Here is a 14176-nt window from a genome sequence, read left to right on the forward strand (position 1 = left end):
AAAAAAAAAAAAAAAAAAAGAAAAAAAAAAGAGTAACTTTTTTGATCTTATGAAACACATACCGAACTGCAGCACATTCAAGCCATCTCTCTCAGTTGCAACCTTACAGCTAATACAGAGAAAGAGAAAACAAAGTACTGACAGCTTTTCAAGGTTTCTACAAAGAATGCTCATGCCAAATAGTCTAAATGCCAGTACATTAAGTGAAAAAGATCCTGTCAATAGACCTTGTTATTGCAAACAGCTTATAATTGGGTTTTTTTCTGCTTTTACTTGAACATCTTACAGTAATCTTACTGGTAATTAGGTCAGCTCATCCTTCCACAGTTCTGTCTATCCATGTAGTTCTTCTGTTTTCCTTGTCCACTCAACATTGAGATGCCACCAAAATTAATCTAAAGTAAATACTTTAGAACATCTTTATTTTGATATTTATTTGCTTTGTTATCACAAACACTGCCAAAGGTCATGGTAAACACTGCCACTTATTTCAAAAGATGCATTATCACACCCTGGAACCACTATCACCAAACAGGGAAGGGCACAAGAGACTGTACTGTTTTCTACTTTCTACAATATTCCTAGGAAAATATTAAAGCCTGTTAGAAAGTCTAAAGTCCATAAATAGTTGCTGCTGGAAGGACAAAACTTACTGTTCAGTACATTCTCCAGTTTTTGCGTCATGGATCCTTCTACTTTTTCCGTTCCATCCGCTTCCAGTTTTTGATGGATTGCTGGAATAAAGTGTCTAGTTAAAATGCAGAACATTTTAATAGGTGGGAACACATTACATCAAAGTGACACTTTTAAACATTTTTAAAATTAAAAATAAAGTGTTATTTTTCTTTTTAGACACAAAAAAATACAAACATGCTTCATGGCAGCAGAGTCTAGTGGAGGACAGGGCTTAGAGCCAGACATTGCAGAATTTTAACCATTACTTGGACATAGACTTCCTTTATCTTCTTGAACGAGACAGTAATGCTTAAGGAAAAAAACCCACAAATATGTGGACAGAATAATCTATTGGCTATTATAATCTGAGTTAGCCACTTTGTACAGGTATTAATTAAAATTTGTATTTTGAAAAGTACCATTTAAACACAATACTTCTGCTTTGTAAGTCACAGATGTCACCAAAAAGAAATTACCAATAATTAAAGGGTAGAGTGTCACTGGGAATTAGGATGATCCCAAAATCAAGTGCTAGAACACTCCCCAATTACTTCTTTTCATCTATAAAAAGGCACTCCTAAAATACAGTTTAAGAGTTTCTTGGAGCATTAACCATCATCATGATGTTTCTCTGTAATTTTGCTCAAAACAACAGGAAAACAGAGGGGAGGTTGCTTTATTTTTTTTTTTTAAGATGCTATTTTTCTCCTGTCCTAAAATGCCAAAATCCTGAATTCTTATTTCTATATGGTATTACTAATGGATGTGGAAATGCCTAGTATGAGCACTAATTTGTTCTTTTACTATAATTTACTCTGATTTCTTTTTCAGGGAGGGGGAGATTTAACAGCACGGCCTGATGACACTATCTCACTCTGAAAATATGAACAGTGGATGTAGTGTAGATAGTCCTCTTTTCTACATCCCCTCTCTCATGCAGCCCTCGTTCCCTCTTGTACTGTTCAGCACAACCAGCACAAACCAGTATTTCTCTTTTTTTTTTTTTAAGCATTATTCCTGCATATTTGCAGCACATATAAAGTACGATTTTCCTTTCAAATTTTTAATTTGTTAACATGTGTAAAATCTACTCTATGAAATAGCCATCAGCTATTTCAGCTTTATATATATTTCAGCTTTAGATAAATTTGAGGCTTAAAAAAAGTCCTACTGCTTTCTGCTGGTTCTCAGTAGAATGGAGAGAAGCTAAGCTACCCTTGAAAACAGTGATACCTGGTGCTTTGAAAAAAGCAAGTAATGATATATTTTAGTTCAAAACACAGATACAGTTCTGAAACCAGCCTCTCAATTGCCACAGCTTATCTTGCTCTGGTTTGTATGGCAGAGCAACATAAGCTCCTCAACTGGATTCTTTTAAAGTGAAACAACATTAGAAGAAGCACTCCAAGACTACACCTGATGTGCTGAAAGAGATATCTGGAATTCAATCCACCGGGTGAGACTTGAACTAGGTCTGAAATATTGCCATAAACTGCACATACCGTGCACACAGAGATGCCACTGCCAACTGGTTTCCTCTACAGTGCCTACTTGCCCATGCCACGGAGATGCAAGCTAAGAAGTGAACAAGGACAGGAACTACCTTTAGGAAAGGCAGCCCTGTGGCCTCAGCCTTACTGCAAGGAGTGAGTGAGGGTGGCTATTCTGAAACAGGATGGCCCTTTATAGTCTCTAGCCTCTTAAAAAAAAAAAAAAGAAGAAAGAAAATTACATTATTCTCAGACATCTAAATTTGACCCTTCAATCCCTTGGTCCCACATAAAGAATTACAGGAAGCTTTGCTTTCTTGAAAATACAAGAGCAACTCTATTTTTGTTCTTGAAGTCATCAGAGGGGGAAAAAAATCTAACTAGGACACCATATTTCTTAAGACAATCAACCCTTAAATGAAATGAACTAAAACTAACAGATTCTTGCATATTTTAAGGACAGAGGTCTATCTTAAAGATGGTGTCTTAATTGTCACACATATTTTGTGTTACAATGTGGACAGCACTTAACAACAAGAATACCTCTAAAATTTTATAGCAAAAACATTAGTGGCTCTAATAACATTATTCCATTTGTATATGTCAGTTTCAAACAGAGGCAGCCAATTACTGTAGTGCAATTAATGTTACATACTGAAAAGCAAGTTCAGCACAACAGCAACCACAACATAGACATTTTAAAGCCAAATGTTGCAAGTACTATTGGAAACACATCAAATTGTAATGATTTTAATTTACATATTTTGAAATCACTCTATGAAACATACTTTTGGAAAGATACTTCAAAAATAGATATAGACAAAAATCTGAATTACCTACTACCTCAGAGATTTTTAAAATTCAGCATTTTGGAACCATTAATTACTGACCATTAATTGCTGACCACTTCAATATCACATAGCTTCTGAAGGGGGCACACCTATGCATTTCCAAAAGTGACCTGTAATATCTAAACGTCTATCAACGCATATATATTAGCAACAGAAGGTAAACACATGATGAGGAATTCCTTTTTGTACATAAGTTTTGAAAGGGCATTATTTACCATGTTACAACTTTCAAAAAGTCTTGAAATGTAGCTTCTTATTATGAAGGCAGCTTATTTAGAAATTTTATTATGATCTTTAACTAGTTGCTGAAAGCTAAAATACATCTTCTCTAAAGCACTTCTCTTTGTCATCTTGTTCAGAAAAGAACATACAATAGCAATATACTCTTCCCTCCTCTTCCTTTAAGAAGGCAGAAAACAATTTTTTTTCATACTGGTAGCATTTGTGCATAGTAATCTGGAATAAAGTATTCAAGAATCTTAGTTTGAAAGTTTTGATGTTGGAAACCCAGAAGAATGGTCCCACTAAATCAATTCATAATGCATATTCAGACAGAGAAAAATATGTCAGTGGGGCAAAAAACCCCCAAGGTGTTAAGTTTCAGAAAGGTGGCAAGCACTGCAGAGTATAGATAAAGGCATATTAAGCATATGTAACTAGGAGTGTAAACCAAAAGGCATTTTTGAACCATTGTCTGAAATAAGGTATTTTAGGACATTCTGTAAAGTCTGAACCTACTTAAATTACACTCTGTTTGGACGATAAATTTGTTATATTTCCTTCTTCATGTTTAAGCTACTTTGTGTACTGAAGCTATTTTTACACATTATATTCAGATTTAGCAACAGGTACATTCATTGTGTTCCAAGGCTGAGTTACAAAAGAATAAAAACGTCTTAAGCTTTCATAGCGAAAAATTTTATGAAAAATGCTTTCTAATAAAGTCTGAGCTTACTTTGTTTGCATCAAATGATTTTGAAAAAGCTAAGTGCATGTCCCTTCCATGGGGACCAGACAAAAAGTCCTGGAATTAGAAGTTTAGACAAGCAGAACTATATGCAGTCAAGAAAAGTGTCTGTAGACCTCATCTGTTTGGAAGGAATCTAGAGATACTCAAGTTATTTTTTTCTACTAAAGTGCTAAACCCATCTAAGAGTGGAATGACACTGTTTGGGACAACCCCTGTTCTCCTGCACCCACGTGCTTCCTTCTGCTGGATCTGGCAATCACACAGCTGCAGGGCAGCTGCAATGAGGCAATTTGGTGGAAAATTAACTCACTAAGGAAGAAATGTTTCTTTACTGATCAGTGAGCTTGTCTAAACCTTGCCCCAGTTGCAGCACTGCAGTATAAGGAACGAGAAAGGAGCATATGGCCAAGGGAAAGTGGAAAGCCATCCTACTCTTCCCACACTACCCAGTATTTAAGATTACTTTCAACTTCTTACTCTCAACTCATCACTGGCTACAATAAGAAGAGTAAGGAGAAAATTTAGGGTCTTTGAATGCTTGGAGTAAAGGATGGATGGGATTTTTCTCAAACTGCCAGTTACCGTGGATTTACCTGACACAAACTATACAAGTTGGAAAAGCAGCTGGAAACCTAGCAGAATCTGTTCCTCATTTTTTGGAGCTTTACTGTAAGAAGCATAAAATAAATAAAAATGAGGAAAGGCTAGGTCTAGATGCTTCAACTAAGGCCAGATAATTAACTGTATTTTGTATCATCTTTGCCAGTAAGTGTTCACATTTCCCAGCTAAGTCAAAATATTTAAAGGCTTGCAAACTTCACAGCTGCAGGCAGATACTGATTAGTAATAGCAAAGAAACTAAGTTCAAAACTCACAACCACTAGGCTGTGACTAAATACACCAGAACACATGCAAAGTTCAATATGGCAAATAAGCCATAATACAGGCCTTGTAGTAAAATAAATAGCAATTAATTCATTGCTACTTGTGTTGAAAACAATTTTATTTAATCTAAGAAAGGATATGGAATTTTTTGGTAGATTTATGAAAACCATAAATCTAGTAAATTAAACCACACTTGCCAGGATCATGCAGCTTTTGCTTGACTTGCAAATTTCATACTTGATTTCCTCATCAGATGTTTTTAAAATGTGTTTTGAGATGGGTACCAAGAGTGGCATTCCCAAAAGCTCCTCAGCCTAACTCAGCTCAAAATGACACAGATGAACATTTTCTGCCATTTTCTGACTAAAAGATGTCTAGAAATGCATTGGCATATCTCAAAATCTCATTCATTTTCAAAGAAATGTAGTTAAAGACAAAAAGTACCTGAAATAAATCGCATCCTTTTAGTCAGATGCAGAAAACAGGAGTGGAAAAAACACAAAAAGGGCAGGGCTGACTCAGCAAAGTATTTCTGAAGATCTGATGTGGTAACTGTAAGAACCTGGCACCAAAGAATAGCAATGGAGGAATGAAGAACAATGCATGAATAAAAATGCCTTTGGTTTCCTTTATTGGAAGAGGAAAGCTGTCGTGAACAGAGCTCTTAAGACATTACTCTATGAAAACCTAAAAAAAAAAAAAAAAAAAAAAGCTGTTTGTTTCCTATGGCCACTAGTTAATAGCACTAAGTCTAGTTTGGTTTGGTCATTCCTGCAGTGTCCCTTGAGAATTCTAGATATTTTTGTACTGGCATAGCAAACTTGGCTTTGTTTTGGTTAACATTAATCCTAGCAAAAATGACAAAATACTGAACTAAATGCAGTATTGTCTTAAGTTGCCTTTTTGAGATTTGCTTCTCTAGCATTTACTTCTTCAAGCTTGTTTACCCAACACAGTGGCAAAAATCAAAGAAAATAGACAGCCTTAACATGATAATTTAAGCTAATTAAAGCACAGTGCTAGGAATGGAGGCTTTATTGATATATGAACCCCAAAAATTTTAGTCTAAAAACATTGTGAGACCAGACAACTTGTTCTCACTTGGGCTTCTATTAAAGCAAGTCTGTTATCTCTGGGCAAATGTCTTGGAAATAGACAGGAAAATGTGGCTTATTATTCTGCCTATGGATGCACTAAAAATTCTAGGACTAGACCCAGGCCTTTGCCAGAACACTTCAGAATGAAAGAGTACAGAACATGCTGTTCTCTCTTTACTGGTGCTAACTTTCTGCATCTGTGAAAGGTAATAGTAAAAATAAAAGCAGCTTTTAAATGTTGCATTTAAAAGGTGGTATGGAAATGGAATAACGTAGAATGAAATTAAGGTGGTTTTAAGGCTTGCAGGATAAGTCTGGGTCAAATTTAATCATAGGTAACTCTTTTGCACACTTGCAATCAATTGCAGAATTTGTTGCTTGAAAATTGCAATTGCAAAATTTATTTCTCTTTCTACATTCTTTACTATTTTTCAAATTCAATCAAAATAGTTAACTTACCTGAAAAAAAACCAAGTTCATAAAATATGACAGCCACACAGTAACTATATGCTGCCAAAACTGCATTCCTTTGGAGAAATTCTGCTAGAAATTAGCAGAAAATCTCTGAAACAATAACTGATGGAGAAGCTACATGAGCAATCAGCATAAAAGCAGGTACAGGCTCGGGCAGAGAATTTTCACTACATCCTGTGACAATTCCTGTCAATGTCCAAATGTTCTCTGATCAGATTTTCTCTTGCTTGAGACAAAAAAACCCCAACTCCCTACACAATGACATGCTAGAACTCGCACGAAGGAAAGTTTGAGCCTTTTATCAGTCATGATAACTTTTGCTTTTATAAAGTTGCATTAAGATAACAACTGGTTTACTACAAAAATTGACCATAGGCATTGTATGAAGAGGAAGCATTCACCCGAAACTAAATTATCTACTGTCACTTAGATACTTTATGGCACTCTTTGTCAGGTCATCTTTCTCTCATAATACATTTCTCATTTTAATGTCCCTCTTGTTATTTAGCGCTGCAAGATCAGAACACAAGTTTTCAATAAGCAAACTTCAATTAAGTTTAATTTAGCACACCTATTTTTAGATTGCCTAATTTAGCACGCTATTTTTTCATTGTGCATGCTGAGAAGGCCTGTAAATGTAAGGACAAAATATGAAGCAACGATAGTACTTATTCTTCTCATTCAGCTTTTGTCTGTAAGTGTAGCACAAAGATGATTCAAGTATTCAGACAGGAGCACCCACTTGGAAAGACAGTGAGCAGAGAGGACATCAGCTATTGCTTCATGATGACTACATGGAGGCATGATACTAATTCTTAACCTGAAAGAATCTAACTTTCACCTACTGTGGTGCACACACATGCAGGGGAACTGCTACTCTGAAGTGACCGACACGCTCTCAGATATGTGCCTGATACAGGCAGCATCATTTTTTTATTCTTGCCAGTTTGTTTCCATGACCCTGTTCTTTCTTATCCTCTACAAATTATCATCTTTAAAATCACTAGCTGTAACAGCAGACTGTTCTTACCCTGCAAAGACAACCCTCTATCACTTCAAGTGGGATGAGGAAGGTAACATTAATAGACACACACACCACACAGAGGATTAGACACAGAGCTATTCCAGACATTTCAAGTCACCTGCACAACATTTAGGTAGCAATCATATATTTGAATTTGATTTACCCAAATCCATATGTTTAACAAAAATCTTTACTATTTGAAATCACATACACCAGTGAAGTAAAGCAAAAGTGTGAATTAGATTTGTTACAAAACAGTGATGTGACAACAGCAAAACCTGGTATACCATCCGAAAAACATGCTACCAAGCAAAACCAGCCAAGCGCTAGCATTGAATTGGACAAAAGAAAGCCATTTCAAAATTAATCATCAGTTTAGCTTGCAAGCAGAATCACTAATGAAAAATTGGGTTGGCTCTCCATAATCTCTTTAAATTCAAATGTAACAAAACTCCTCAAAAGTCATAAGTGAAGGGACACATTTATGACAGACAAGCATCAGTTTTTAGCTTCTCAAATTCCCAGTCTGACTCAGAATTGAATATAGCTCAGGTGGTGTTTTTTGTTTTACTTTCAGAGAAAATGAATTTAACAGACATAATGGCAGCAGCACAGACTTACTCAGCCTGAATCCAATCCTGGAACACTAACATGCTCATTCTAGACTAAGCCTTAGGGGATGAACTGTAAAAATAGTCTGCAGGAAGAAAAAAACCAAACCCAAATGAAAAAAACAGCCATTGCCCAGATTAGGATCATTTCAGCCAGGTAATTTCAACCAGACTATCCTATTTTATGTATCAAGAAAGGTAGTAGACAAAAGGGCAACTATAGTCCAAGGTCCCTATCATGCAGGTATTCGTACAGGCCACATATCTGAACAGGAGTGGGAAAGGGCAAAAAGGAACAGTCCTGTAAAAGCCAGCAGTGCTTCTTTTGTACAGACATATTCCTGAAAATCACGTAGAATATATTTTAGTTGTAACTGCAAAAAAACCTGTTGCCATGGTGAACTAGAGAGCCAAATCTAAATCTCAAATTTATTCCCAATATCTGTGTTTTAAAGACATCCCAGCATCTTCTTTACCTGCCAACAGAGATGTCATACTTACATGTTTTTGTGTGAGAGACTGAATTTCCCTATTTTTTTCCTTTAATTTAAATAAGAAGAAACTGCAGCCTTAGGTTCATTGCAAAGAGCATTTCAGAAAAAAATATATTGTAAGAAAACTAATTTGCTAACTTTCCAATGACTTCTGCGTGGGACCTGATTTGCTCATGATGATAAAATACGCCTTAACTACAAACATATAAACAGCCACCCTTTTAGGAATGCTACTTTCTAGGTTGCAATTAGAATTACAGGAAATGAACCAGCTGAACTCTCTGATGCTGACAAGTGGGTCAAGTTGAGATAAACCCTGCTCCCTGCAGCTCAGTTTATAGCTCCCTTCAGCTGACGAAACAAACTTCCCGTTGAACATCTCCTCTGCAGAGTCACTGTCAAACTGTCAGCCAAGCTAACAGGCAGAGAGACATGGGGATCTGATAAGGCTATTCTATTTTCCCAGAAATTAAACCAAACAAGGATGGGTTCTGGTCTATTTGAGCTCTTATTTTCTTAGTAAACAGCCTCTAAATCACAAAATACAATAAATACCTTAGGACTGCTTTTTATGCTTTCTATTGATTATTTATGAAAATATTAACACTTATTTAAATGTGTAATAGAGTCTGACAATATAATTAAGATCAGACTGTACTTACTGGTCCCAACTAATAAAAAAAGCTGCAAAATAATTAGTAATTCAGGGTTTCCTTAATCAAGGTAACATATTTGAAACAAACATTCTTAAATGTCTGTGAGTTAAAAAAAGGATGTATAAAAGCTGTACAGGAGTATGAAGTACCTGGAAAAGCAAGTGTTATACCTCCTAATGTGATCCTCCTATGAAAAGTTATCCTGTACTAATTTAGGGAGACTTAAGAGAAATAACTGCTCAAAAGTAGCTCTGTTCTATAACAACAATGCAACAGACCTGCAGTTTATGAAGCATAACCACTGGGGTTAGAAAATGTGTTCTAAGATATCTGAAGGGGAAAATTGAGAGTCTAAATAAAAGTTTGCAGAACAATGGCTATGTCCCTAAGAGTTTGTGCTGAATTGTTCAGCTTTCAAATACAAACTATTCCTCATGTAGCTTTGTTGAAATGCATACAAATTTTAGTTGCACTTTTTTAAAGGAGAAAATAAGACATAAAAATTCACCCTTGCATGTGTAAGGGCAGAAAAGTGCCACCATATCATCTTGCACAATCACTGTCTAGCCAGATGATATTTTTAATTTAATATTCTTCTGTTAAACAGCTTGAATTTCATAACTGCATGCTGAAGAATTAATGAGGGGTTTGTTTGCTTGGGGGTTTTTGTTTGGTGGTTTGTTGTTGGTTTTTTAAAATCTGTATCTGAGCTCTTTCTCTAGAACAATGCTAATAATGCTTACTCTTAATTCTCAGCATCTTTCACTTGAGAATACTGTAGTAATCAAATGTTCTGGAAAAACCTTTGACATCTGGGCAGGAGTGCTAGACGATGGCACCAAAGAAGACCTTTTTTCTTCTTACTACTGTAAGCCACATCCGACTTAACAGTTGATTGTACCCATCACAAGTCCAAGTCTTTAAAAAGTTATGCAATTTTTCCAGCTACACTCTCACAAAAGTATCCTGCATTAAGGAGGAAGAATGAGCAAATAAGTATTTCTGCATGCAAAACTGAAATTCATAAGCAATAAGAGCGGGTTTATTGACTGAAAAGAAGCAAAAACCCTTTTGCTCATGCATTTAATAAGAAATTTCAACAGAGAAATGTGTATTAAAATGCTACAGAAGGCAGCTGTGACCTGTACTTCATCCTCATTAAGAATTTGGATTTGGAATTTAAAAACCAAATATTACATTGATGATGCCCTTGAACTTCAGGGTTACAGTTTTGAATTTATAAGATATTGAGGCTTTAAGTCTCTAATTTTCTTTTACAACAGCATCAAGGCCATTCTTCCATTGTACCACTTTAACTCACTGTATAAGAACATAAGATGAAAGTGTGCTTCCTTTTGAGCACTAAAGGGAGATCACTGAGGGGAAGACAAAACCAAGCCATTTTGGTTACAGACAAAATGTGACATCAAGAACCACTTGAGTCATCCCAAGTCTAAGTTCATAATTTAGCTAAAGGACTGCACTGATCAACCCTGATTTTAGGTAAAAATAACACTAATAAAGGTAAAAGATGAAAAACAATATTACAGCTACTACATATATTTTTTAAATTAAGACCTTAATATTTAATAAAATAAATGAGGTTCTACTTGCATGCTGACCTCCTCATTTATCAGAACATCAGTCTCCAAAGGCAAAAAGCCTATCTATACTAAGAGGTGGAACAAGAGAAAATTACTCAGTTGTGCTCAGCTTTTTTAAAACCTCACAACATTTATGGTTTGCCTTATCTTTCTTAAAATCCAACTAAATATTTGCTGATCCAAAAAATAATCTTACAAGGTAACACTGTTAGCACTGCTTTGTATCCAGAGCAGTAACTTCTTGAAAACAGAACTCTAAATCTTTTAGAGTATTTAATATTCCATATGTAAAGCAGATTTGGTTGTGAAAAACAAGCCACATTTCAATATTTATTTGGGATTATGTTTCAGATTATTTGGGATTCTGAACTATTCAAGAAAAAACAGCATTTCCATATTTTCAAGACGTGTAAGAATTACAAAGAAATAGCCTATTATTTTTCCTAGCATTTAATAAAAACTCAGCTCAAAAAAGGGTTAAAGAATGCCAAATAACCGTTTTTCTTAATGTCTTTTCTTATGAGCTTCACCACATTCTCCAGGTTTTCCGCTAAATTCTTTAATACTTTTGTTATTGAACCTAGTTATATTTTGGCCAAAGGGGTCAATGACCAGGATAGGTAATCAGCCTCATGGTAAATGACAAACCTATTGAGGATGGTTTCCTGGGCACTGTTACTTTCTTATCCAGAGCAAAGCCTCACTAGACAGGACTACAGCGGCCCACAACGAGATTTGACCTGAGAGACACTTCATGCTCTAAGGCTGTGTCTGTGTGTGTCTATATACAATAAATAGATACATAAAAATGGCAACTACGATAATCTCACTGGTGTGCTGCATTCTCCCCAAGGCAAGCAGAACAGAAAGGCTCTCTGATTGCCCAAAGTAAGAGGTATATTCAATACTCATGTAAATAGTACTGTCTGACTATTGAATAATAAGGCATCATAAAATCAAGTTTTTTCTGTTGCTCCCGTTTGCAAGTCATCTTAACATTAGCTCCAGCTTAACACTACTTCTCCTTCCTGCATTTGTGGTCTAAGCAATTTAATCTAATTCCTCCAATTCCTGTGAGATACATTTTGTGACGTCCTTTGCAAATATACCACAACAATCAGCTAGTCAGTTCTAGCTTGTGACCAGCATAACACGGATTTTGGGCTCATGATACAATTTTAGTACAGATTGTGAAGAGAAACAATATTTTTAGTATTAAATTCAAGCATACATGCATATAAGTCTTTTCTTTTATACTGTACTTAGTAAGTGCAAAGCATCTTTACCTGACAGAGCATCTTGTGCTTCAAAAAACGTGCTGAGACCTCCTTTCACATAAGCTAGACTCCCTTCATTTTTCTTGTTGGCTTGTTTCTTCAAATTCACAACAGCCGTTTTGAGCTGATCAAAACTGAAAACAAACAAGAAAACCTCAGTGATGTTCAAACAATAAAGTCAGCTAATGAATAAACAGAACAAAGTACTTGGAAAAGAAAGCGTATTACTTTCAGAACAACTACTAAGGGACAGTTAATTGCTAATGAGTGTGCTTTTCAATAATGACAACTCATTCTTAGTCCAAAGATCTTGGTTTTTTAGTTCCAACCCTAAATGGAGCTGCTATCACTTGTGATGGAAGTGATTTCTTTATAATACAAACTAGTCAAGAAGTTTCTTCTGAACATGCAATATTGCTTTTACTTAACTGTCTGTACTATATTAAATAGGTGACAGTACAATTCACTACACTTAGTACACGGTAGATTAACTACTGAGGTGTTAGAAGTCTCTTTAGTAATGATATTTAGCTCTGCAGCTTCGCTCATAACTCTCACTTTTGTTTCTGAATTCATTAAATATTTTTATGTTGGTTTGGACATACAGTTCAAAATTGAATACTGTATTAGTGCAAAATAAAGAAAAGCTAAACAGATTCCTGCTTTATGGAAGTATGGTTTCTATACGCAATCTACGGAAATATTTGTGAAAGACACTTCATAGAGCAATATTAATTGCCAACTCATCATTGCTGTTTGTATGGTAGCTTTCTTTTTATCTTAGATTCGTAATATTTCTCAATTTTTGCCATTTTATATTTGATTTCACATCTGTATTTTCTGCAAGCACCTGCAATTAATTGAAAAGTCTTAAGTTGTGAATAAATTTTCATTAATTGTATATAATTATTTTTTGTTGATGATGATCAATATGATCTCAGTAGTTATATTACTGAGTAAACTATAAAAACACCACCATGAACAAGTTCAGAACTACAAATACAGCACATGATTTTCAACCTTAAAGTCTTTCCTCCTACCTGCATGCCAAAGCCATCTCCCCAACACAACAGAATTAAACAACAAACTGCGCTACACCGATGCGAGGAGAGGGATCAATGAAGTAGAAAATTAAGACATAATACAATTCCATGAATATTCTGCCCATTTCAAAAAGAGCTGGTAGAAAAAGGCACATTAAGAGTACAAAACAAAGTTTAGCCCTGGCAGTGAGAAGGCTATCACCACCTGCTGGGAGACAAAGAACACTGGTGTACTTAGAAGCACGTCTCTTTTCATACTGATGATGACACAACATTTTGCCTAATTTTCTGTTTCCATCTGCTGGACAGAAATCACATTACTCACCACCTGGACTGGTCCACTTGGGCATATGAGAAGTACTTACCAGCAGCATTTTCAAAGTAATAAAAATCTGTACAGTTCTCCTTTTAAGCACTGTTTTATGTTATCTGATGATTGAACAGTGTGTCAAAATAGTTTATTTATATTTGTCAGGATACTGCCAGGATTAAAAGAATTAGTAAAAAGGATGTTATACTGATTTCTTAAAAAGAATGTCCTTCATGGAAAAAACAGACATAAGCTAACCAAAATGTCAGTGCACCACACATTTACCATTTCTGATAGCTAAGGTTATGTAGAGGACAAGAACTAAACCATTGCTGTGTTTCTGGAAAAACAGAACAAATTATATGGGACAGATAATTATACAATTCCAGAATATTTTTTAGACTACACATTTTGAAATGAGAAAGAAAAAAAAACCCCAATCAAAACAGTTTTGCTGCTTCTTTACTTAAAGAGATACTTATAATTAGATTCAAAACATGGCTGGATTCACCCTGCCCTTTGAACATTTATTCCTGTTGAGTTTTACACTGCTCTTGAACCTTCAACACTAAGATTTGGACTTCATAAACCAATATAAATGGAGCTAATATGCAAAAAACTCCACATTTCATTTAAAAGTACAATTTAACACTCTTTATTCCATTGGATGGAGGAGATCATTACTTCAAACTGTTGACATGCAAGGACGTAAATC

At 35.3% G+C, this 14176-nt stretch overlaps 1 protein-coding gene across 1 annotated transcript in view; it reads right to left on the reverse strand.

Annotated features, from left to right (window-relative positions):
- The window catches only part of EXOC2 (exocyst complex component 2), a 114060-nt gene that overhangs the window by 80141 nt on the left and 19743 nt on the right, over window positions 1-14176 (reverse strand). Inside the window, exons 5-6 of the mRNA XM_008637081.2 lie at window positions 12118-12242; window positions 654-734 (exon numbers count right to left, since the gene is read on the reverse strand). Of these exons, the coding sequence (XP_008635303.1) occupies window positions 654-734; window positions 12118-12242 (206 nt within the window). The remainder of the gene's footprint in view (window positions 1-653; window positions 735-12117; window positions 12243-14176) is intronic.

The sequence above is a fragment of the Corvus brachyrhynchos genome, unplaced genomic scaffold (genome assembly GCF_000691975.1).
Source record: "Corvus brachyrhynchos isolate BGI_N302 unplaced genomic scaffold, ASM69197v1 scaffold237, whole genome shotgun sequence".
NCBI lineage: Eukaryota > Metazoa > Chordata > Aves > Passeriformes > Corvidae > Corvus > Corvus brachyrhynchos.